Source organism: Lutra lutra, chromosome 7 (assembly GCF_902655055.1).
Source record: "Lutra lutra chromosome 7, mLutLut1.2, whole genome shotgun sequence".
NCBI lineage: Eukaryota > Metazoa > Chordata > Mammalia > Carnivora > Mustelidae > Lutra > Lutra lutra.
Window position 1 is genome coordinate 18,306,688 of NC_062284.1, and position 27,109 is coordinate 18,333,796.

At 39.3% G+C, this 27,109-nt stretch overlaps 1 protein-coding gene across 2 annotated transcripts in view; it reads right to left on the bottom strand.

Annotated features, from left to right (window-relative positions):
• Nucleotides 1-27,109, bottom strand: part of CERS3 (ceramide synthase 3) — a 109,228-nt gene that overhangs the window by 48,745 nt on the left and 33,374 nt on the right. For both annotated transcript variants that reach the window (XM_047739289.1, XM_047739290.1), the window contains 6 exons: nt 26,654-26,827; nt 17,498-17,615; nt 13,270-13,388; nt 6,079-6,136; nt 5,041-5,091; nt 891-983 (listed from right to left, as the gene is read on the bottom strand). In XM_047739289.1, the coding sequence (XP_047595245.1) occupies nt 891-983; nt 5,041-5,091; nt 6,079-6,136; nt 13,270-13,388; nt 17,498-17,615; nt 26,654-26,827 (613 nt within the window). The remainder of the gene's footprint in view (nt 1-890; nt 984-5,040; nt 5,092-6,078; nt 6,137-13,269; nt 13,389-17,497; nt 17,616-26,653; nt 26,828-27,109) is intronic.

Sequence of the window (27,109 nt, forward strand, 5' to 3'; positions counted from 1 at the left end):
CACAAATTTTCCCACAAACTGACTTTGTAAATAGAGTGTAGCATATGGAGGTATATGCCAAGAGTATTTATTATTTGATCTGAATTGCTAACATACATGATAAAAATCTTGTGATTGCATTGAGAATCTAATAGGATTTTCTGTAGCAGCAAATGGTTCCTAAAACAGCCTCACTTTGTTAACTCAGAGGATACATTTTTTTAGCATGCTTGTGGCTCAATTCCCTACATCTAAAGCAAAGCCAAGCATGCCCAAGGTTTCCTCCTAAAAATCTTGGATGAATTAAGGACAACATGTATTTGAAGTCTTTGAACACATCAAAAAATTACATGTGGCTGCAGAATTAAAACTACTAGCACCTGTACTGAAGAACAGCAATTGTCTAAACCCAAAGGACAAAACAGACCACATAAAGGAGAGTTCTCTTCTTGCCGAACAAGAGTGGAGCTTCCAAGTGGAAGGGTCTAGAATGCTTTACTGCAAATACTTACTGAGGCTCCAAAGCATGAGCAGGATTTGCACTGTTCTATAAAATGCAAAAAGGCTAGGAATTGAAACTAAATACAGCTAACAATACAATGTAAAGATTAGGATTGGGGATGGGAGGGGTGACAATTTTTGAAAAAGTAGATAAATTAGCTTTGTAAATAAGGTATTTACCTAGAGGCACCTGGGTGGCTCAGTTGGTTAAGCGTCTGACTCTTGGTTTAAGCTCAGGTCATGATCTCGGGGTCCTGAGATTGAGCCCCATATCTGGCTCTGCACTTAGCACAGTCTGCGTAGGATTCTCTTTCCCTCTCCCTCTGCAGCACCCCCCACCCTGCTTGCTCTCTCCTGAGCACCCCCACCCACAAATAAAATCTTAAAAACAAACAATAAAAGATACTTACCTTCCTCTTAACATCAGAGCCAAGGCTAAATATCAGAGACCAATAAAAACTCATCTCCAAAATGTAGTACCAGTACTGGGACGGCAGCAAGGGCTAAGGAAAATGACAGTATTCACTACTTTAGTATTACTGTATAAATGACTCATTTTAAGGCATTAAACTTTTGTTTATACCTATTTATGTTCCACAGAATTCCCCAAAGTGGTGATGCTTTAAGATTTCGATTTCTGAGGGACATCTCAGGGGCACAGCTGGTTTAGAGTCCAATTCTTAGTTTTAGCTCAGGTGATGATTTCAAGATCATGAAATGGAGTCCCTCCTCAGGGTCCAGGCTCAGCACAGAGTCTGTTTAAGTTTCTCTCTCCTTCTGCCCCTCCCTCTCTCTGTCTCTCTCTTTCTCCCTCACTTAAATAAACAAAGTTTAAAAAAGATTTCACAAATATTTGTAGTTTCATGTTTCTTGAATACTACTCAAAATCTGATATCCTAACTTCTCTACTGGTGACAGCTAGTAATCAGAATTGACCTGTTCTCAAATGGGGCAATAATAAAATATATACAACTATTTCAGTACTCTAAAAATGTCTTCTCAAAAAAAAAAAAAATTTCTATATCTAGAAGTTTCCTTAATAATTTTATACTGTGTGGGTGGGTGCTTATTTTAGCTAAGTTAAAATATTATATTACTTGGTGTGATGGACTGTTACATCAATGCCTCCAATGAATTTCACCTTCTGATACTCATAATGGCATAGTCTTCTCCTACATGACCATGAACTTGATCTTGGGCTTTGGTGAAGGGAGAATAAGCAAATATAAGGCAAGCAGAGACTTCATAAGCACCAGGTAAGAAACCTGAGCTATCTTGCTGATAAGAACAAAGTAGATTAAGAGTCACTTATGGTTTGTCTCCCTCCCAATCCCATCTTGTTTCATTTACTCTTCTCCTACCCCCTTAACCCCCCATGTTGCATCTCCTCTCCCTCATATCAGGGAGATCATATGATAGTTGTCTTTCTCCGATTGACTTATTTCGCTAAGCATGATACCCTCTAGTTCCATCCACCTCGTCGCAAATGGCAAAAATAAACTGAGGGTTGATGGGGGGAGGGGGGTTGGGGGGGTGGGGTTATGGACATTGGGAAGGGTATGTGCTATGGTGAGTGCTGTGAAGTGTGTAAACCTGGCGATTCACAGACCTGTACCCCTGGGGATAAAAATATATTATATGTTTATAAAAAAAATAAAATTAAAAAAAAAAAGAACAAAGTAGAGAATCAAGGTACACACTGCCAAAAGTATGAATGAGGACACCAGGGACATAAGCCGCCCCCTAGACAGCCTACCAACTGACTGAAAATACATGCATTGATTCATTTAACTACCTGGAGCAAAAGGAACTGTTCAGTTGGACCCAACCCAAATTATTAACCCAACTCATTAGCAAATAAATGGTTATTGTTTTAAGGCACTGCATTGGTGTTGGTTTGTTATTACCAGTAAATAACTGATATACCTGAGAAGGTTAGAGTAATTTGGAGGAGAATAAGAAGATTGGAGTTTGACCTACATAATGCCCAAGTATCTTACAGTCTAACCTTCTTTGATTGTCTAATACTGAAGCTAACACATTAAAAGGGATAATTTTCTGGTCAACTGATCATCCTTGATAAGGCTATAAGAGAACGAGACAGAGTTTTTGTTTTCTTTTGTGTTAAACAAGCATGTATGAGACTAACTCTCCTAGTGAGAACTGAAAAAGGATCTGGGTAAGATGCATTAAAAATATCTCTGCAAATGCATCAAAGAGCAACCAAGGTACCCAGAATCTGTGAAGCTAAGATTTCAAAGAGAGATGCATTAAAAATGAATCCTTTATTTCTAGTGGATCCTTAATCCAAGAAGTTCCATAGATCCTAAGTGGGATAAATTCAAAGAAAACCACGCGTGTGTATAGCATCAGTCAGCATTTGCCAGTTTATAAGCAGCATGGAGTCCAGAGACTAAGAAACAGAAAAAGTTAAACAGGACTTCTGGCAACTTCATGGTGCTAGGATGCAAACTGGTATCAGGTTCAGCCAAAGAAAAAGAGTCCTGGTAAACCCTGTAATCTTTTATTCAAATCACTAGGAAAACACCCTAGGAATATGGATAAGTTGTAAACACATCTGCCCTCAAAAGACTGGAATCCACATTGAATCAGCTTGATCACACATAAAATGAAAGTGATTTGTATCTAATGAGTAGAAGTGAAAGTATTTCTTCTCAAGAGGAAGATAGTATCCTGAGCATCTATAATTTTTCATATATAATATCTATTACTCAATCAAAAGTTATCAAGCATAAGGAGACAAGAATACAAAAAGAGAACAGACCCATAGGTGATCAAGACATTGGATTCCTCAGACTTGGACTTTCAAATAACTTTAAAAACTTGGTTAAAATGTGGAAAATTTCAGTAGAGAAATGGAATCCATTATAAAAGGAGTTAAGTGAAAATTTGAGAAGTGAAAAACATAATAACTAAAATTTAGAATTCAAGAGATGTGTTTTCACAGCAGTTTTAGACACTGTATTAAAGGCAGCAACAAACTAGAGGATATGAAAATAGAATATATCCAGATCTGTGAAGGGTCTGAGATTTTATCCTATTTGCAAGATAGCTTGCCACAGTTTCATGGGGGCTGATTGAAGATCTGAGACTCCTGGGTCAGAGGTAAAGGATAGCCTATTATTCACAGTAATAGTTGTCAGAGTATCAATATTTGGGACAAGTCTCCCATCTTAACTCATACAGGCCTAAGCAAAAAGTGTCAGATGACATCTGCACATAGCATGGGTTATATTACAAGAGAGGAACCCTGAGTGAGGAAGGATTTCTACCTTCCAAGTTTGTCTGCTATACAAACATCCTTACAAAGATAGTACAGAACAAAAGGAAGACAGGGCTTCACTTCATAAGACATGTAAAAATGCAAGAAATCCATGGAGAATTGTCTCCCAAAAGACTTAAAGCTCAGAGAAGCAAGAGGATGGAAAATATTGGGAAAAACATAAGAGACATGTAGGACCTAGTGTAAACATCTAGCCTATTAGTACATATGTAATTGAATTTCCAGAAAGAGGAGAGAGAGAGAAAGGATCAAAAGCAATGGCTGAGAATTTTCTAAAACTGACTGAAGATATCATGCCACAGATTCAAGAGGTTCTATGGACATTAGGCAGCATAAAGTCAAAGAAGACCACATTTATGCATATCATAATAAAACCTAAAAGACAAAGACAAGGTATTGAAATCAGTCAGAGAAAGTAAGACATTCTGTTCAAAGAAGCAAAAATAAAACTGACAACTGAATTCTTAAAGAAAACGATGGGATCCAGAAGGCAATGGAATGCCATTTTCAAAGCGCTAAAGGAAAGTCATTGCTAACCTAGAATTCTATACCCAGCAAAAATATCCTTTAAAAAATGAAGGCAAAGTGGTAACATTTCAGAAAAGCAAACCAAAGCGACATCTTTGGCCAGAAGGATAATCATCCCAGACGGAAGCATGGGAAAGCAGGATACAAGGTTGAGCTTGGAGATGGAAATCTGATTTACAAAATAGTAATAGCAATGACTTGTAGGGTTTTAAATATTCGAAGGAGGAGGGTATATGAATAATTCTATGACGAGTTCTCATGACCTTTCCGTGACTGGAAAGAAGTAAGAGCACTAATTTTTATTAGACTCCAGTAATTCAAAAATGCATATGGTAATCTCTAGGATAATTACTGGAAGAATAAAAGGATGAAGCTATTATAAAGGAAGAAATGGAATAATAATTTTTTCAAAAATTTGACTGTCCTATAAAAAAATTGAGAAGAGAGTATAATAAAAGGAAATGCACCAGGTATTACAAACAGAAAATAAATTGTAAGGTAGGAGATTTAAACTCAAATATGTAATTGCATTAACCATAAACAGACTAAAGGAACAACACAAGTGATAGGTAAATAAGGAATAAGAATGAGTAAGCTCTGGTAGAGAAAGAGCTGAAGGACTGCACAGGTGTGGACAGAGAGTAGGAAGGGGACTCGGGCCTAACTCAGGGGACAGTTTGAGGGCCCCAACATTGAAAGAAGGGAGGACTGTATCAGAAGGGACTTACCTGCTTGGGATAGCCATTCCACACCTCCCACAGGTCATATACCCAAGGTTTCTGAAAAAAAAACAAGGGACCAAGAGAGAAAAAATTAGTTTGTCAGCATCAAAGGCTGATTTCAGCAGAAAATATAAGCTCTTTCTCATGTCACTGTTGTTCCTGCTGCACCTCTGTCTGTTGGTATTTATACATGTCCCCATATAATATGCCTGGGATACTCACGACTTCTAGTGAATCTGGGACCACACAGTGCTGTCTTGCACAGGAAATTATTCAGTCAGGGGCTCCTGGGTGGCTCAGTCAGTTGAGCATCTGCCTTCAGCTCAGGTCATGGTGCCGGGGTCCTGGGATCGAGCCCCACATTGGGCTCCCTGATCAATGGGGAGCTGGCTTCTCCCTCTCCCTCTGCTCCTCCCCTGGTTCTTTTTCTCTCTCTCTCTCTCACTTTCTTTCTCTCAAATAAATAAAATCTTTTAAAAAATCTTTTTTTAAAAAAAGGAAATATTCAACTTACTATGTAGTTTATACATCACTTAATGAGGTAATCGTTTAGTAACTCTTTAAACAGACAATGCAAAAGTCATATGGTAAGGGAAGATTTCTGATGAGTGAGTACCGAGTCTTGACGGAACAGGTGGTATTTTGTATGGGCCTGGATGGGATTCGGCAGGTGGAGGTAGAGGTGGGAAGGACAAGACATTTCTGGCAGAGAGGTAAAATGGGCTAAAATCCAAAAGTGAGATATACCAAGTATGTTCAGTGGATTTTTAGGAGTCCAGGGTCATTGGCACAGGGGTCATGTGAGTGGAAGAGATTGGGTTTCAGACTAGGTTAGGTTTCAGACTTATGTTTGCAAATTCAATGCTTAACAAAGGCTTTGAAAGGCAGACTGAGGGGTTATGACTTCTCTAGACATTCATGTGATTTTAAAAGCATGAAAGCTGTTTAACTTACTGAGAACCTTATTTCATGAGGAATTCACAGGCAGTGATTTTTAAAATTAAAGACAAATTCCCATCAAAGAATATCAGAGAGATAACTTACATCGTAAAGAAAGACAATTCCAGCCACAGTAATCATTAAGTAAAACGCAAATCTCCAGCTGCCAAAAGAAAGAAAGATCTGGTAAAGGTGACTGACATTTGAGGAGAAATACGTTTGGAATGACGGTGTCTGGAAAGAATGCACGGGCGAATCTAATCTGATATCCTGACTCTGCCCCTTGTCTGATGGCTGTAATTGTAGGGAAATCGCTTAACCTTGGGAAGTCTTCACATCTTCACATATAAAATGGGAATGACAAAACTTACCTCAAAATGTAAAAAGAATCAAGGCTAATTAGTGAAAAGTATTGATCACAGTGCCTGGTATGAAGCAAGCATTAACTAGTGGGGACAACTATTACTCCTGTTTGTATTATGTCTGACACACAATAGACCCAGTTCCTGGTACACAATGGACAACGGTTTGACATTAGTTTTAATCAAATCCTTTATTTTATCCCCACTTAAGTCCCAGTGAAAAGGTTCCCATGTGGCCAGACTTTAGTCTTGTCTCTGAAAAGCAGACTTCGAAGGAAAAAAAATATTTTTCTCACGTATGGAGAAAGACCTATAGATTAAGAGATTCAAAAGACTACCAACCCACTATACTGCATGGGTTTTATTAAGATCCTGGTTCAAACAAACAAACTGTAAAGAAAATTTTGAGTTAATCAAGAATATTTACTATTATTAAAGGTTTTTTTAAAAGATTTTTTTATTTGAGAGAGAGAGAGAGGTCACAAGCAGGGGGAGGGGGAAAGGGGGAGAGGGAGGGACAAGCAGACTGCCCGCTGAGCGCAGAGCCCAACACCAGGCTCGATCTCACAGCCCTGAGAGCACGACCAGAGCCAAAACCAAGAGTCTGCCCATTTAACCAACTGAGCCACCCAGGCACCAGTTATTAAAGATTTTTTTTAAGTATGATATTGGTATTGCAATTTTGTTTAAAATACAGTCCTTACTTCTTATAGATACATACAAAAATATTTACAGTAAAATCATACAATGGCTGATATCTGTGTCAAAAGCAATTTTCAGTAATACTTGGATGAAGGTGGTCAAAAGGAACATACTCTGGGTTACAGGCTAAGTAAGTCCTGGGATGTAATGTACAGAGTGGTGACTAGAGTTGACACTGCTGTATGGCATGTTTAAAAGATGCTAAGTGAGTTGATCCTCAAGTTCTCATCACAAGGAGAAAAAAACACTTTTTTCCTTTTTGTACGCTAACTAAATTCACTGCGGCAATCAATTCACGATATATGGAAATCCAACCATCACGCTGTATGCCTTAAACTTACAAAGTGACGTATGTCAACTATATCGCAATTTAAGTGGCAGAAAAAAAAATTTATCCACAGAAACAGTCTTTTGGGGGGTGAGGGGGGGACACAGATGACACAGGATTGCCATCAACTGGTGATAATTAAACACGATGATGGGTACATAGCACACAGAGTGCCTTATATCAGTTTTTCAGCTTTTGTGTATGTTTATAACTTTGCAAAGTAAAGTTGCAAAAAAAAAAAGGTATGGCTATTTTATTTCATGATGCTGAACCAATAATAATATTAAAAATAATATTTGTTGGGGTGCGTGGGTGTCTCAATGGGTTAAGTGTCTGCCTTTGGCTCAGGTCACGATCCCAGGGTCCTGGGACAGAGCCTAGAGTCCAACTCCCTGCTCAGTGGGGAGTCTGCTTCTCCCTCTCCCTCTGCCCCTTTCTCTGCTCATGCCCTCTCTCAAATAAAATCTTAAAATTAATAATAATAATAATAATAATAATAATAATAATGTTTTTCCTTATTCTTGCATAATGCTTTAGAGCATTTTCTTCAATATGCCTGAAAGCTAAGTAAGAAAGAGGAAGGCAGACATAAATCCCCTTTTTTTAAAAAAAAAAAAAAAAGAGTAACATATAAATTGAAAATTTGCGTATCTTAATTGTGAAGTCAAAATTCAAGTAGTTTTGTCGAATTTTCTATTAGGTTGCTTTTCTTCTTGTAGTTGAGTTATAATCATTCTTTTTTCTAGATACAAGTCCTTTGTCAAATATACCTATTGGGACATTTTTTTCCCATTCTATGTTTTCTCTTTTTGTTTTCTTCTTTTTTTCCTTTCTAAAGAAAATTTTTTTCAGTGTTTCAAAATTCATTGTTTAGGCACCACACCCAGTGCTCCATGCAATACGTGCCCTCCTTAATACCCACCACCAGACTCACCCAACCCCATTTTGTAGATGGACAGTCAGGCTCATCAAAGGCAAAACCAGTTCCCCAGCTCCCACACCTAAGCAGGTAACACAGCTGAGGCTGAGGGAGGAAGCAGTCTCCCCACGGAGCAGAGAGCCCGATGCAGGGCTCGATCCCAGGACCCTGAGATCATGACCTGAGCCAAAGGCGGAGGCTTAACCCACTGAGCCACCCAGGTGTCCCATCGTTTGTGTATTCTTATGTTTTATAAATGTCTCTATCTTCATTTCTAGTATCGGTAGCCATAACATACACAAGCAAGTGCTCTTTGGGGTCCTTCATGTTTTTTCAGAGGACAAAGAGGGTTCTAAAACCAAAAAGTTTGAGAACTGCTGCACTTCCCTAATTGTGAGATGAATGATAAAGTACTTGTTGATGCTGTTTTACTTGTTTCAGATGAAAAAGGTAGTAAAACTGTCCCCCCCCTTCTTTTTTCCAGGAAAGGCTGAGAAAAACAAAATTAGAAGTGAAAAAATTTCTTGGAAAAAAAGAAAAATCCAGAAAATGATTGGTCAGGCCCAGATGGCAAATGCAATCTGGGGCAATGGAGAGAGAAGCTGGCAAGGCCAGCAATGGGGCTCAGGACGGGGCAAGGCCCAATGGAGCAGGCAGAAACCTGCCCCTGGGTCAGCAAAGGCAAGATGGCAGCCCAGCCAGCCAGAGAAGAGCCCTCCCTCCAGAGATAGGAGAGTCCCCTGTCTATCTACATGAGCTCCTTGGAAATTACCTGGGATCTTTGTAATAAACTTTTTGCTGCTAGATGGAAATGTTTATTTAAAAAGAAAAGTGGACGGCTAATATGGAGTTTACTTTAAAAATAAAGGATGCGCTGTGGATTAAAATCCTGAATTCTGCAGAACAGGGTTTAGGGGTCATCATTTTAAAATGTAACCAAGTACAATAGCCAAGGTATGGAAGTGACCTAGTGCCCATTGACAGATGAATGGATGAAGAAGATGTGAGATACACACACACACACACACACACACACACACACACACACAAGAATACTAGTTGGCTATAAAAAATGAAACCTTACCATTTGTGCAACATGGATGGAGCTAGAGCATATTAAGCTAAGTGAAATAAATCAGTCTAGAAAGACAAATACCATATGATTTCACTTACACGTAGGGTCTAAAAAAGAAAGCAAGTGAACAAATAAAACAAAATAGAAACAGACTCACAGCTACAGAGAACAATCTGGTGGTTGCCAGAGGGAGAGGGTAGGGGAACGGGTGAAACAAGGGAAGGAGAGTCAAAGGTGCAAACTACCAGTTATTAAGTATATAAAACTTGGGGATGCAGAGTACAGCACAGGGAATATAGTTAATAATACTGTAAAAAATTTATATGGTGGCAGATGGCTGCTGGGTTAATTGTTGTGATCACTTCCGAATGTATGTAAATGTCCAAACACCATGTTGTACCACTGAAACTAATCCAATTCTGTAGGTCAACTATACATCAGTTTAAAAAAAGGAAGTCATCAAAGAAACAATACAGTAAACTTAAGGTGTTCCTCCTGATATTATAGAGGAATTTCTGCCTTTTGGGGAGTCATTGTTAAAGCTCGGTGTTGGGAAATAAGTTTTCTGAGATTCCCACAGCACATCACGTCGCTGGAGGAATAAAGCACAATCCTTATACGATTCAGTGGCTTGGCATTTTGCTTGATTTATTAAGTCTATAATGGTGTTCTGACTTTGAGGAAATTTGTGGTATCTGTAAAGAAGAAGGTAAAGCTTGCATTTGATCTGTTGGCCCTAATGGCCCTAATGGCTTCTATATCCTGAATACATTGTTCACATTCTTGCTCTGCGTCTTTGCCTTCCTTGAAACAAGCTCCCCTCAAATCCTGAATTCTTTTCTCATGGAAATCCCAGCTCATTCCTCAAGGTCCATGTTGCCACTCCCTCCTCTAGGTCCAACCTCTAAAATGCCTTCCTCTACTGTAACCAGCTCTACCGACACCATCTACTCTGAATGCCCACCACACATTGAAACATGACCGTGGACTACAGGGGTAGAGGCTCATGTGCCATTGGTAGAATAACTGGATGGATCCTGTGGTTTCCTTAGGGACAGTCTGGTCTCCCTGATTAGCTGTTTACGGCTAGTGACCAGGACTTCCACTTTCACTTCCCTCTTAAAATCTAGAACTTTGAATATTATTCAGCCTCAGAAACGATGAATACCCACCATTTAGATCAACATGGATGGAACTGGAGGGGATTATGTTAAGTGAAGTAAGTCGAGCAGAGAAAGACAATTATCGTACTGTTTCACTCAAGTGGAAAATAAGGAATAGCACGGAGGACCGTAGGGGAAGGGAGCAAAATCTGAAGGGGGAGAAATCAAACCAGGGAGATGAACCATGAGAGACCATGGATCCTGGGGAAAAAATCTGGGGGTTTCAGAGGGGAGGAGAGTGGAGAGGTGGAGGGAAGGAGTAACAGGGTGATGGGTATTGAGGAGGGCACGTGCTGTGATGAGCACTGGGTGTTATACTTAACTAATGAATCATTGAACACTGAGAAAGAGAAAGAAAGAAAAATGAAGGAAGGAAGGAAGGAAGGATGGAAGGATGGAAGGGAGGAAGGAAGGAAGGAAGGAAGGAAAAGAAAGGAAGGAAGATAGGTGTTGTAAGAAGAAAGAATCAGGCAGAAGCTGTTGACCAAATTTCATATCTGGTGCTAGTTTATCTAGTTACACCATGAACCCCTTTCTTAACAGGGATTCCTGAATTTTCTCCCAATTCCAAATATACCAAATGAACAACTTGAAAATGGGGGAAAGAACAAAACAAAACAACCTAGAACTCCGCCCAGTGTAGGGCTGCACTGTGTACAGAGAAGAGAGTCGACATAACCATCTTCATTGCCTGGCTGATTGATAGCTGAAAGCCTGAAATTCCTTTCCCTGGCCTGAATTCCAAAGCTGACTTTTAGTAAACTCACAGGTAACCGGATTCCCAACGTTAGGCCTCGTTGACCCAAATGGTTAATTGACTAGGTGGTTTCCGGTTGCTGAGAGCTAATCATTATGGATCAAGAGGCAATACCACAGAGCAGAAAGAGTACCACAAAAGGAGTCAGAAGACGTGAGTGCCACAGCCCTGCCAACAGCTCGGGGACCTTGAGCAAGTTCCTTTAAGAAGCCAGACCTGTAGTTTCTCATTTCTGTTTTCCCTCCCATTTCATTGAGATTTGATTGACATATGACCCTGGAAAGGTCGATTTTTTTTTCATTTCTTACACGGGGCTAGCTCCACTTTCTTTGATTACCGCACAGCATTGGAGGGAGGATCAAATATTATTTATAAACTGTAAGGCACTATCATGTACAAGAAATTACCAGAGACTTTCCAGTCTGATTCAGCTCCAGAGGAGAGAATTTGTCCCTGCCTGGGGACTTTATTTAAGATAAGAATCATTTGCTAGGAAAAACACATGAACAATAGTAGGAGAACAGGAAAATATAATATGAGACAAGTGCCACCTTGTAGTGTTTTGTGGCAATAGTTTAAGAGACTGGCCAAGCTGACATCAGTAGTAACAACATTATCCAATCTCTCAAGAGCTAAAAATCAGAGAGAAGCTATTTGGAAAACAAACCAGGCCATTCACATTGAGCTTCCAGTGGAAGCCTGTGATGGGAAATGATCGCTTGTTTCGAGACACCTTGAAGACTTGGGTCTGTGCCCCTAACCCTCACCGGCATCAGAGGGGGATCATAGTCCCCAGGCACGTACAGGTAAACAAAGGAAGCCATTAAAGCTTAGCCCCAGCCTCCATTTATGTGAGCGTCTGACATCAGCTCTCTAATCACTTTGTCATCAAAACAAAAAATGTCTGGTGAAAGTCACCAGGCAATGTGAGGCCCATAAGAAATGGGCAGAAGGAAGGGACACTGTTGGTGTATAGAATGTGGCATCAAACACAACCCCTGTTGTGGCGTCTGGGTGGCTCAGTCATTAAGCATCTGCCTTCGACTAGGGTCATGGTCCCCAGGTCCTGGGATAGAGCCCCACATCCGGCTCCCTGCTCCAAGGGAAGTCTGCTTCTCCCTCTCCCACTCCTCCTGCTTGTGTCCCTCTCTCGTTGTGTTTCTCTCTGTCAAATAAATAAAATCTTAAAAACAAAAACAAAAACACAACCCAGTGAACGGGCATTTGTCTGGACATAAAGAAGAAGAAAAAAGTGAGAGCAATGACCTAGTCCACCTTTTTCACAGAAGTGTTAGTTTTTGCCACTAAGGGAGTGACCCAAAGTACAACAAAATTCTAAAGGAGGGGAAAAAAACCCATAGAACCCAAATGAAAGAAAAAATAAGTGCCATGTAGCCTCACTGCTCCCAAGGCATATTCAAAGTAGCCAGTTCTGGAAAAAATCCTACTTGGTACCCCAACAGAGGCTGACCTCCTCCCTCCACCTCCCCTCCACACCTCTTCCTGCTAAAACCAACTGGGAAATCCAGAGGAATTGGCCTTCCGGTCCATGGGCATGGGGTGAGGGATCAGAGGGAGGAATGAGTCAAGTGGGACAGAAAAAAAAGACACCTGCCCATTCTCTGCTCTTGTAATGTGATATAATAATTGGAATGTGATTGGAAACAGGTGATAAAGTCTTATGACACAGGGCCGACCTCTACCCTAAGAAAAAATAAACACCAATTTAGACATTTGTATTTTTTTTCTGGACTTCAAGATAAGTACATTCTATCTCCTACTTGTCTTAGAGAGTTCACAGCTTTGCCCCATTTTATTGAGAAGGAAACTGAAGCAGAGAAGCGACTGGCTTAAAACACCCAATGGGTGAGTGACAGGGCTGGGTCCAAACCTTCTTTGGCTCCAATGGTGGTGTTCTTTCTGAGATGACCATTCTGCTCCATTATTATAAAACTGCAGCTTTGCAAAAAACCTCCACCAGTCATCTTACCAAGCTTCCTGGAATTTCTTCATCCTGCACGTCCTCTCTTGATTCCGCCGACTCCTAAACCATCTTTCCACCTGGCGCTCTGTCAAGTTACACTTCTTTGCCAATCCGTAAATATCAGTCTGAAAAGGGATAACATGAATGAACAGGTGATAAAGAACAGTCAGATGGGAATGCGGTCAAGACGGGGTTACGGCGCGATTGGGTTACTAGAGCTCGGGTGCTGGAGAGGAGACACATTCTGCGTTAGATCTGGAGCCAGTGATTTGAATTTACCTCTTTGGTTTATGGGATCACACACGCAGACACACCAAAAAAAAAAAAAGAAGAAGAAGAAGAAGAAAAAGACGAAGAAGAAGAAGAAATCCCAGCACTCTGAGTTACCAAGAAACATTAATACTTCGGGATTTGGCAGCGACCCATACACTTGAGCTGCAGAGGTACGCTCACTCATTCAGCAAAGTTTTATCTAGGCTTCCTAGGTATCAGCTAGAGTAGTAGAGTTTCAGATCAGATCCAATCTCCTCATCTTTCCTACAAGGAAACTGAAACACCAAGAGTTTTAGTAAGTTGTCCAAGACCTAAAATTAATAATAAAGTGAGGGTAAGAACTTAGGCTAATGCACTTCCTGGTCTTTCACACAATCTTAGTGATGGCTCCACCAGATAAGACAGCAAAAACTCAAACAGGTGTTGGCTATCACTGTCACCTTTAATCAGATGTAGAGCCCATGTCAAACTAATCCAAAATAATTTCAATCATAAAAAAAAAGTAAAGATCGTAGAATATACTAATGATGATCGCTTCTCTTCTGGGAAGCAGAACTCATTTTTAAATATGGACATAATATGGATGATGGAGTAGCTCAAAGGCCATACACTTGAACTTCTTCTCCTAGGGCCAGACCAAAAATGCACATGGCTGGATGGATCAGGTCTGTTTCATGGCGGGACCTTAAGTTGTATTCTCCAACACAGTCAGGTTTTAGAGGCTAAACCTACAGTTTTTTCAATTGACACAAAGAAATAAGCTCTGTAAGTTTTTGAAATACCTTTACCCTTGATCTTTCATTTTCTAACCCAAGTACAAGAATGATTTCCATCTCCTCTTTAGTAGAAAAATAAAATGGCATCAAACTGACCCTCAGCTTCAGTGTGGACAAGATAAGTGGGAGCCATGGACGCAGCAAATAGGAAAGCCCCTTCTTGTTCCAAAAGGGCATCTGTGAGCCAGCTCTGGCCGGTGGCTCCCAGAGGGAAAGCACACACCCAGAATCTTAATGGGACATTGCTAGTGGGTTCTAAATCCTGACTGGTGCCTCATAGTAGATTAAGCCAATCGTGGACCAACATTGCAAGGGCCGAACAAGGCCTGCCTGGTGGTTGAACACCCCAAGGTCTACGACCAGTCAGTCATACAGTTTCCCCTGGGTTATTGTGCAGAATTCCCCTAATTGTTCAGGCCCGCAGCGTTAACAGTCAATAACATTCATAAAGCAGCTCTGACACTGAAGACTGGCAAAGGCCTAATTGCAGTTCTCTGTACCTCCTAAATTGCTACCTATTATTTAACCTGCAAGAAGGAAAGCAGAACAAAACAAAAACAGGATATCGCCCATATGATAGTCTATTTCCTCCCGAATACCTACTCTTACAAGCCGAGATTTCGCTGGCTGATGTCTGGTCATTGTTTTGTTTTTGTTTGTTTGTTTGTTTCTGTGCTTTTGAGAAGACTGAGTTGTCAACCACTTATTGCTGCCTCCTTGCAAGCATTGTGCTAGTCCCTGGGGAACTAAATGAATCATAACATGGACATGGGCCAGGAAGGAAGAAAATAAAACAAAGAATTCTAATGAAATACCACGAGTGCAAAGATAGGGGAGGAGCAGGACACCATGTGACCTACGTCTGTGGAGACTTTCTGAAAGTTACACATAGGCCGGACCCTGAAAAATGCCTCAGAGAAGGAGAGGATAGAGAAGGACACGTCCTAGACGAGGGACCAGCGCGTGAGGTTGTCTGCAGGTGAGAGCAGGGGTGTTCAGGGAACACCTGGGGAACAGAACGAAGTCTGGCAGGGTAGAGCCCTATGAAGAGGAGGGGAGGAAAGACATGGCAGGCTCACATCAAGGGGTGCTTTGTCTGGGATTTATCTTGGGGGTGACAGGGCGTTGGCCCTGATAAAGTCCCCCTCCAGCAGTGTGGATAGATGGAAGGAGCAGGAGTATGTCTGGAGTTGGACACTGCGTTCACTTTGCCCTTGTGTCCAAGGCCTTTGTTCTCACAACTCTGGAGGTCTGGATTCACTAACCCACACAGCTCATCACACTCCCTCATGGGAAGCAATTCCATTTTATGATCCCATCATTTCTATAGATATCTGCTTAATAAATGCGTCTAGAAATAGCACTCAAACATGATTTGAAGCAATTTATTTTCTCTTTTGGAGCACAGATGTGTCTGGTTGAATGTCAGTCTTTACAATACTGGCTTCGTTCACTATAATCTTATTGGGATAGAAAACCTCTTGGAAACAAAAGTCTCTGGAAGTAATTTCTTATTGACACATAAAACAAGCATTTATCGAACACCTACAATGCACGGAAAATCATGCGAGATGTTATGTTGGTATTTCTTTAACTGTCACATGGCTCTTTTCTCTTCACAGCAGGAAAACTTGATAGAGACCAAATTTCCTAATTCTAGATTTCCTAGAAAGCTGACCGGAAGCTTTTGCTATAGAAACATGTCAAGTCATTGAGAGCATAGCACTGTTCTTCATGGTTTATATGTGGTATTACCCAGGTACAGTATTCTCAAACAGAAAGAGAGAAAAATAAGGAGTTTCTAAAAGGCCCCAAATTTTTATTAAAACGGCTAACTAATTTCGCTTTTGAAAAATGTGAAATGATCTTGGGCGTTTATTATCACCAGTAGTAAGAGCAGGGTTGAAATGAACATGAGCTGTCCTTTAGAGCACATGGAAATAAAGACCATGTGGAAATGGCTTGTCAGAATCTCCTCATTTTAGAAAAAGAACAAACAAGGAAGTCTGGTGCAGAAGCTGAGGGCAGAAGTTACAGACAGCGCTGGCTAGCTGTGAGCAATTCTGGACCCGATGCTTCACGCGACGTGGTCAGACCTCCACGTGAGCCCACTGGATCCACAATAGAAACGGTCATTGTAGACACAACGGAATTCAGCTAGTAAAGTTCAGCACCCTTAAAAATCTCTCTGTCCTAAACCATGCTAGAGCATACTCTTGACTTTTATAATGACTGGCGGTCACTGTCTGTATTCATCATAGAGGGTGTCTGTCATATTGGGAAGAGTTTTTATTTCATCTCTCATTTAAACGATGATGAAAATGAAACTAGGCCTGCCGGAGCATTATCTTTTTTTTTTTTTTTTTAATAACTATTAGATTAAAACCTTTTTTTGTGGGATACCGGGGTGGCTTAGATGGTTAAGCATCTATCTGTCTTCGGCCCAGGTCATAATCCCAGGTCCTGGGATTGAGTCCCACATTGAGCTCCCTCCTCAGCAGGGAGCCTGCTTCTCCCTCTGCCTCTGCCTGGCACTTCCCCTGCTTGTGCTCCTTCTCTTTCTCACTGGCAAATAAAATTAAAAACAAAACCTTTTGTGTGTGTTATGTAAAGATTCCCTGTGCTACACCATTTCATGAGGTGCCTCTGGTACCGTGGAGAGAACTCTGACTTTCCTGGGGAGTAGGCAGGAGTACGGCACATTTCTAACCGTGTGGATAAAATAACATGCGCTACTCATGACAGCCACCCCAGTGAACACTTTCCTAATGTGTGTGATGTATATCGATGGAACCATAATCATAAGAAGTGTCAGGTACGGGCTACTCTGCCTTAAAGTCAGTGGTCTCCTGTGAAAGGATCCTTTGTATATATCCCACCCTCCCAAATTTAATTTTCATCTTTATACCAAAATTATGGCATTGATTACTAGTGTTGAACACTGTAGTTGAGCGTAATAACTCAACTATGAATATTGGTTATTTTGTAATATTTCTGTGTCATTTTATACTATGCTTGGAACAGTGTATAACTTGTCAATAGAGGGGAAAAAAATCCAAATGAGTCAAATCATTTGATGGTCAACAGGAATCTTACACAGATGACGTAAACCACAGGTGACTGAGACATTAAGAAAGGAGTTTTTTGTTTGTTTTTTAATCCAAAAACAAAGAACTTGTACTTACTTGAGATGGTTGCCTTGTGGAATGTTTGAAAAAGTTCTCTAAGACGGTATTTGGTGTAATCTTCTTTCGAACTTCCTCTTTAATGCCAAATGATTTTGCTAGAGGCGTAGCAATAAACCTACAAAATATGAAAGAAAGCCCAAAATCTGAGAATGAACCCACAAGGACACCAGAAAACTCAAGCCGTAACTTTTGATTCCAAATGAAGGATCAGCCATTGGGTCATGTTGTCCTTGGGCGACCTACAGCCAACCTCTGCCTTGCAAAGAAGTTCAAGGAGAGAAAATTTGGAGACCATTTTCACAAGCAATAACTTAAAAAAAAATACTTGCCTGTTAAAAATCCACTTATGTAAATCCAAATATATTTATATATGAGATCCTGGAATTGGGATAAGCCATTTCACTTAAGAGTTTCATTTTAAGGCTCCAAGAGATTAAAATGAATAATAATTTGGTTATTGAAAGTTTTACTTGGTGATACTGTCTTAGAGAATTACTATGTTCCTATTTGAAATTCTAACTTATGAAAACGTGGTCTGACTCTTGGGTAAAGATTGAGGAGTGGGATTGGTGGGTGGTATGACAAGTATACATTTAACTTGATAAGAGACTGGCAAACTGTTTTTGGGGGCGGGTTTTACCACTTTGCATTCCTGCCAGTAATGGGCCAGAGTTCCAGTTACTCAGTATCCCTGCCAACACTTGGTATTACAAGTTATTTTAATCTCAGCAATTTTACCGGGTGTGTCCTGGTTTTCACTGATTTTCTACACTAATCTTTATAATCTCCTAACTTTTGCTTGCTAGATGTTTAATTTGCTCTTTTTTCCCCCTAGTTTCTGAAGGTAGAAGCTTATTGATTTGAGATTTTTCTTCTTTTTTATTTTATTTTTTTATTTTTTTATTTTTTTATTTGACAGAGAGAAATCACAAGTAGGCAGAGAGGCAGGCAGAGAGAGAGGAGGAAGCAGGCTCCCCGCCGAGGAGAAAGCCCGATGTGGGGCTCGAACCCAGGACCTGGGATCATGACCTGAGCCGAAGGCAGCGGCTTAACCCACTGAGCCACCCAGGCGCCCCTAATTTCAGCCTGATTTAAAATATTTATCTAAGGATACCTGGGTAGCTCAGTCAATTAAGTGTACGATTCTTGATTTCAGCTTGGGTCATGATCTCAGGGTTGAGACTGAGCTCTGTATTGGGCTCAATGCTGTGCATGGAATCTGCTTGGGATTCTCTTTCTCCCTCTCCTTTTTCCCCTCCCCTGTTCACAAATACTCCTCTCTCTCTCTCTCAAAAAAAAAAAATAATAATAAAATTAATTTAAAAATAATGAAGTCCTAGGGGCGCCTGGGTGGCTCAGTGGATTAAAGCCTCTGCCTTCAGCTCAGGTCATGATCCCAGGGTCCTGGGATCGAGCCCCACATCAGGCTCTCTGCTCAGTGGCAAGCCTGCTTCCCCCCTCACACTCTGCCTGCCTCTCTGCCTACTTGTGATCTTTCTCTGTCAAATAAATAAATAAATAAATCTTTAAAAAAAATAATGAAGTCCTTATCTAATAAGGCCAACATCTTGGTTTTGTAAGGGACATTTTCCTTACAAAAAGGGGACTACTTTTTCCTTGAATGGACCTCACTTTTTGTTTCTTTACATGCCTTATAATTTTTGTTGAAAATTGGACATGTTAAATAATGTAATGTGGCAACTCTGAAAATCGGATTATCCCTCTCAGATTTTCTTGGTTTTGTGGTTTGTTACCATTGTCCATTTGTTCGTTTCATTCCTTGTTGGAAATGATCTATGAAGTCTGTATTCTTTGTCATGTTTGGGCCCTGAAGTCTCTATTGGATTAGCTTAAGTGTCACCTAATGACTAGACAGAGATTTCCTTAAATGCCAGGAACCAATAAGTCTCCCAGTCTTTGCCAAAGAGCTCTGCCTACATTTTGGGGCAAACCTTCAACACTCAGCTAGGCAGTTGCCAACTTTGCCTTAGCCTTCACTTCCTCTTTGCACAGAGCCCCAAGATCATCCAGAGGTGATTGTTAAGGGGCTTCTCATATCTTTTCTGGGCATGTGGAGAGCCCTGGGAATACCCAAAGCTCTACAAATTCAAGTGTCCTTCTGATTTCCAAGAATATGTCAGAGCATATCAAAGTCCGCTATGGACATCTTATTTTCCAGTTTTTCTTTTTAAGTGTTCTGGTTATCTATTATTTGCCCCAATTGTTACTGACAATCTCAGGTAGTTCCAAAGTTAATCAATTGCCTCTATGTGTTTTAGACAGGCACCTTCAGGGAAAAGGCTTTTCTGACTCAGGTCAAATAAAGACAGCCTTATAAGTACTGGTTCCTCTGGAACCACAAGAGAGGTCAGATAATGACATTTCTCTGGTAATGACGCTCTGTTCTGCTCCCTTCAATGGCTGCCAGGATACCAGTTTCCACTGAAATTGAGGACTATTGGGTTATTAAGGCAATCACAGAGGTGGACAGGGCAGGATAGGAATAGGGCAAGTTAAAATGTCACAAAGTTTATTGTTCTTTCCAAGAGTCAGCTGTTTTTCTTAAATAACAATCCTTGGATTGCTGCTAACCTTTGGTTAATTGTGAATTTTGAAAAGTTGATTTTGACCATTTTTGCTAGTTTTCTGATTGCTTTTAAGGAAGAGAGAATTTTTGGAGATCCTTACTCTGACATTTTTGTTAATTTCTGGGGTATAGTGGTTTTAATTTGCATTTTGCTAATGACTAATGATGTTGGACACATTTTCATGTGTTTACTTGCCATTTATATATCTTTGGTGAATTATTTACTCAAGTCTTTTGCCCATTAAAAAAATTAAGTTATTTCTTTGTTTATCATTGAGTTAAAGTTTTCTTTATATATACTGAATTTAAGTCCCTCATCAGATACATGTTTTGCAAATATTTTTCTCCCAGTCTGTGGCTTGTCTTTTCATTTTATTTATACTTTTTAAAATAACCTAAGGCATTTTTGCATATTGCATAATTCACCTTTTCCAAGTATACTATTCAGTGATTTTTTTTAAGTAATATTACCAAGTCATTGAATCATCACCACTAATCAGCTTTAGAAGATTTTCATCATCCCAATATAATCCCTCATGCATATTTATTGTCAATTCTCTTCCCTCTCACCCCTTCCCCAGGCAATTGCTAATCTGTTTCTGTCTTTATAGCTTTGTCTTTTTAGGATATTTAATTTAATGGAATCATACAATAATATGTGGTTGATTGTGGCTGGCTCTTTCATTAGCTTAATGTTTTTGAGGTCCATTCATGTTTTGGGATGTATTTGGAGTGAGCTCCTTTTTATTACTGAATGGTAATTCATTGTATGGGTATGCATACATTAACAATGTCTTTTGAAGAGCAAACACTTTTAGCAATTTACCAAGGGAAATAAAAGCATGTGCCCGTACAAGCTCTTGCACTCAAATATTCATGGTAGCTTTATTCATAATAGCTAAAAACTATAAACAATTCAAACTTCCAACAACTAAAGGATAAATAAATGGTGGTATATCAATATGTTGACAGACTACCCAGCAATGACAAGGTATCACTGATACACACAACAACATGAAAACAATCTCCAATGTGTTATGTTAAGTGAGAGAAGCCGGGCACAAAAGACTGTGATCTACACGATTCCATTTGTAGGAATCGAAAAGGCAAATTAGGCTGACAGAAAGCATATCAGTGATTGTGAGGAGCTAGTAGGTAGGGAGAAGATGAACCAGACAGGGCATAAGAGAGTTTCTCAGCTGATGGAAATCTTCTACATCATAATTGTGGTGATGGTTACTCCACTGCATAGTTGTGCCTAAATGCACCAAATTTTGGATGAACTTTATTGTATGTAAAGCATACCTCAATAAAGCTGATGTTTAAAAAGATTTAGTTATTTATTTTAGAGAGAGAGAGTGAGTGAGCGAGTGGGGGCAGGGGGGTGGGCCAAGGAAGAGGGAGAGAGAAACCTAAGTGGAGTCCATGCTGAGTGCAGAGCCCAACACAGGGCTTGACCTCATGACTTTGAGATCATAAGATCTTGAGACCCTGAGATTCCAAGAGTTGGAAGCTTAACCTACTATACCACCCAGTACCCCTAAAGCTGATTAAAAAAAAAATAATGATACGACTCTATTCTTTCTCCAGTTGTAACAAAGGCTCTGTCTTCTGCCAGGTTAGTCTATTTTAGTACTTACTCAGAGGTTTCTGTGTTTAATTAAATGCCAGAAATTCCAGTTATGAATGATCATTTACCCTTCAATTCATTTTTTTATAACCATGGGAGTTGAATAAAATTTTTTCTAAAATAATTTGATAAAATAAAGCCAATCCAACTTCCAGATGGACTAAGTTTTCCTGGAAATGGCCCATACATTTCAGAGACATATAAAAACAAACTAAGTATGCACCAGATGTACATAGAGCAATGTGGATAGATCATAAAACATAGGGCTGCATTTAAAAAAAGAAGAAACAGAGTAAGGTCTTATCACCACACCATTATGTCAACTAACAATATGTATACTTTATGTTTATACACATGTTTTACTGGGCCATTCAAATAAAAAGCCATCAACGACATTAGACCCCAACAGGCAGGAATGTAACTAGGAAATGGGGATAAAAGGTAATTAATGAAAAAGTTAATTCAAATCACTCAAAAAGAGGTCTTATGCAGACCAGAGAGCATGCTATGATTTGAGGATTATGATTAATTAATTCCCCTTTGCATAAAACGTCCAAACCAAACAAAAATGAAGGTGTCCTTAAGACTAACAAGATCTCAAAAAAACATATTTGACAAAGTTTTGGATAAATAATGGAATTGGTTCATTTATCCAACCTACTAGTTATGAAAATTTTTATTGGGGAAACACTCATTGTTCTTATCAATTGAATAACACAAATACAGCATGCTTTAATATGGTAGTGTTCTCAGTCATAGTCACTCATTTCTCTCTCAAATGTCAGAAACGAAAAACTTAGGAAGAATTTAAAAAGCAAAGAGGAATTGAGCCAAAAAAAGATTTATGCAGTAAGGGAATACAACCAACCTCAAAGCCAAAGAAAGTATAACATTCCCTTTTAGAGGATCATGTGGGAGATTCGTATATGGTTCAGTATACTCAATGGATAAATACATGTTGTCCATAGTATACTTGGTGAAATCAGGAACACATCTATATTAAAATCATTAATTTAAACAAAAAAGAGAAATGTGGTCTTATTTGTTAAGATGCCCAGGCTTCAAAGACAGAAATAACATTTTTGATGAAACACAGGAAATATACAAATATAGTTTTCTATTTTAGGATTATCCTTCCTTTTCAAATAAATCAACCATTTTATCTAATGTAAGTGTAAATAATTATGAACTGGTACTTAATTTAAAAATCTCTTTTGAAAAAGGAAAAAAGAAAGGAGTATAATAAATACTTGATAAACTGAAATGAAAGAGAAGGGAAATGACAGGTCTTAACTCTAGAAGGACCTTGGAGATTAACTTGCCTGAACTTTCATTTTATGGATATGGAATATAAAAAAATGTCCAAGAGGAAGAAAAAAGAATGTGAACTTCTGCTCCCATGTAAATGGTTCACAGTTAGGTTAATTACCAAGGAATGAGTCTCTTAGGTTTGCTACTATTGCAGAATTGAGCCTTCAGATGGCCCCATTCCGACACCCAGACAACCCCCTCTTCATCTAACACTTCATCAGTTACTTGTGAGCCAAAAGCCTATAGCAATCCCAGACCCCCACCTCCCGTTTTTTTTTTTTTTCCAATATTCTTTTATAGAATAAAAAGAAGGCAGCCCTAGGCAGATATTAAGCATGTGAAGTTTAAATACTTCTCCTAAACAGAAACAATACCCCACTGCCATAAGATCGATTCCCAGGTCCTACGGATTCAAAGGCTCTTTAAACAGAGTTTAAAAGATTTTATTTATTTATTTGACAGAGATCACAAGTAGGCAGAGAGGCAGGCAGAGAGGGGGAGGGAAGCAGGCTCCCCGATGAGCAGAGAGCACTATGTGGGGCTCGATCCCAGGACCCTGAGATCATGACCTGAGCCAAAGGCAGAGGCTTAACCCACTGAGCCACCCAGGTGCCCCTGAACAGAGTTTAATCAGGGGATTTTATGTGAAAGAACAAAATATTTGAAGCAATGTAAGTCTCGGGTAACATTTAAGTCTAATGTGCATATTTTGAGATTATGTCAATTTAGAACACTTAGTAACTCTTGTAAATTGCTACAGGTGGGTCGTCCCACCCTCCGTTCTTTGCAGAATGAGGACATGTTATTCCATCATGAGCTTATGTTGCTCAGTGAAAATGGTAGAAAAACTTAAGTGTACTCAGTGCACAACTAAATAAAAGGAAAAAGATCACCTTTTGATTGTACCACCTCCACCACTGCCTTGAACCATTCTGGGACCATAATTTACTCTGAGATGTAAATGTGTTTATGACACAAACATCTAAATCTGAGTGGCTTAGATCTCACTCAGTCATACTTCAGACACATAGAAGAATGCATAGAAGAGTCCAGATAATTAGTTAGAAAGTGTTATTCGAGGCTCCCCCCTACCCACCCTGGCCAACAACAACATACATACATACACATATACCTAAATATTTATATAAGCCACAAAACTTATAAGGAAAAGTAACCCTAAGTACAAAGCAAATGTCAGTCACTTTCAAATGATCTTTTTTCTTCATCAATTCTCTCTCTGCTCTTGCTTTTCTAGGAAGGGACATCACTCCCTGATCTTAAATGGCTGCTGGCTAGTACTAAAGGATAAAAATGAGTCAGCCAATCACAACTACTGGTCACTTCATAGAATGAGAAGGTATAATATAAACAGAGTCTAGGACAAAAGAAGAAAGCTTTCTTGTATAAATATAACACAGGATATGCTGAAACCCAGTGTCAATTTTACATGAATTTTTAAGGTAGTTCAGAAAATTACACATTTGCTAGACTTCTTTAAGCTATGTTTTCTATATTCTCAAGAGACATTAGTTAACTCTTGTCTGCCATGAGGAGTATTTCACTGTAAAAGTCCAAGAAGTACAGTTATAACAAGAGAATAAAAAAACACCACCCCTGAGCCTGATATCATGGCATGTTGGTTCAAGAACCAAATCTATCCCTTGAATAGATCACTTACCTCTTATTTTCTTGACTGAGATCATATCACTTGTGATTTTATATACATTTAAACTGTCTCTACTCAAATGCAAGGTGTGAATAATATTCTATTTATGACATATGTGGTTTAATCTAATGCACTTTAAAAAGATATAAATGTATGCTTCAAAAGGCATAATCTCCCTCCCCAGTTAAATTTTCCTTACTTCTACTGCATTCAAAGACATATGAGGCTAGTGGACCGACACATGGTTTTCTGTAGTGTCACAGAATGGAAAAAGCTAAGGCTGAGTTATTGGGAGTTAAAGCTACATAAGAAGACTGGAAAAATGACATAGAGTATCCTCAATCCCTTGGGAAGAAGCAAGAATGGTCCTAGGAGTTACAAGAGGATTGGATTCCTTCCTGATTGTTGTTGGAGGAGCCTCGGCCAACGCAGAACAAGTTGGTCCTCCACAGCTGTGCTGCTTTGGCAACCAAAAGAGTCTTCTAGTTCACTGTCCTGATCACAACGTAAAAAATGGAGCTGTCCACTGAGAAGCAGGCAATCTGAAGTGCAAATAAGTAGAGGACCCGGGAGTCAAATTCAAGGATCACCACACACCATGCAAGAGAAGCAAGTATTTCAGGATAGTAGAAAGTGACTTGCTAATTTAGAAGGGCAGCAGCAAAATTCTACTTTATTTATGCATTCTTTGACAAATCCAAACATGGAACTAGAAAATAGAATTCGTGGTAAAAAAAGAAGAGCATTTTCAAATGTTCCCAACTCGAGTTTAAGTGGTATCCAGGGGCTTCTTCTTTCTCTCAATAACAATAGCACATTGTTGGCTCAAGAGAAGTTGCTATTTGCACAAAAAACTTTTGGAGAGTCCATGAAACAGAGTTGGTCAAACGAACTCTTGAGATAAGGACCCTGCAAATGGTTATAAACATATGATCTGCATTACAGTTAGTCTTGGACAAAATGATCTTTATCAAATTTTGTCTTAAGTTTTTCCAACTCTGACATTCAAATATTCTTTTTGCTCCAAAAAGTTAATGTGCTAATAACAGTTTTTTGAAATAGAGACAACTACAGAGATTATAAATGAACATTTATCTCCTGTTATCATAACACGAGTATAGTTTTAATAAAAAAGGCTGAAGTAATATCTCTTTCAATTAAGTTAAGAAAAAGAAAAGAAGTTTACTTTTTCTGAGAAAGCAAATTGGTATTTTTCTCTTTGATTTCCTTATACTTTGGAATGAAAGGCTGCTATTAAAACTTTCAATAAACCTTTAAAATAAACTATGCTATAAAGCAAATATTAAGTTAGGTCTTTAATGAGATATTTTTTGCTATTTTATAGGCATTCTAAAATGATAATGTATCCCTTAGACACAGAATCTTCTAGCATTGCCTTTCTGGGAATGTATCGTATATATTTTGTCAGATAGCATGGTATGTGGAAGAGGAAGTGGGTTCCCACACCATCAATGACACTAACAAGCTCTGATTCTTTAACCTCCCTTGATCTCAGTTTTCCCCACTGTGAAACTAACACACTTAAGAAGACTGTGTTCCTAATTTTTATGTGTTCAATATCTTTTTTTTTTAAAGATTTTATTTATTTATTTGACAGACAGAGATCACAAGTAGGCAGAGAGGCAGGTAGAGAGAGAGAGAGGAGGAAGCAGGCTCCCCGCTGAGCAGAGAGCCTGATTCGGGGCTCAATCCCACAACCCTGGGATCATGACCTGAGCTGAAGGCAGAGGATTAATCCACTGAGCCACCCAGGTGCCCCTGTGTTCAATTTCTAAATCATGTTAGGTGTACATACAATTTGTTGAACTTCCCCAGATGTAGCCCATTAGTGCCCTCCTTTGAACAACAGATTACTAAAAGTTCTTACCAAGATTCCAGGATTCCAGAGTTGGGGCAAGGAAGAGGCATGGGAAGGAAAGACACACAGGTCCTACTTACTTTTCAAAGAAATGTCTAATGATCAGCAAGCCAAAAGCATATGGGATTGTCATGTACAAATGAGAGGGTTTTACAAAGACGAGTCCATCGTGATCTTCAAGATCTGACCACTTGATTGTTGGAGGAAGCCAGAATCTTTCCAACCAAAACCATTCTTTAAACGTCTGAAACATTCTAGAGAGATGGAAAAAGAATCTGTTAGACTTGTGAAACAAATACTTAAAGTTCAAATAACATTGAGTATTATTTCTTAAAATACCTAAGCCTGCGAGTTTTGAAAACAAGGCAAAAAGGGATCCTATTTGTCAGTGGGTTTTCAGACACTTCATTGCATTAAAGAAGAATTACTCTGCTCATATTCTCAGAACAATATTGGCTATGGCATGGCCAACTAAAGTTTAACATACCAAAGTTTAACATACCACTTTCGGCACAATGTACGTTAATATTATGAGT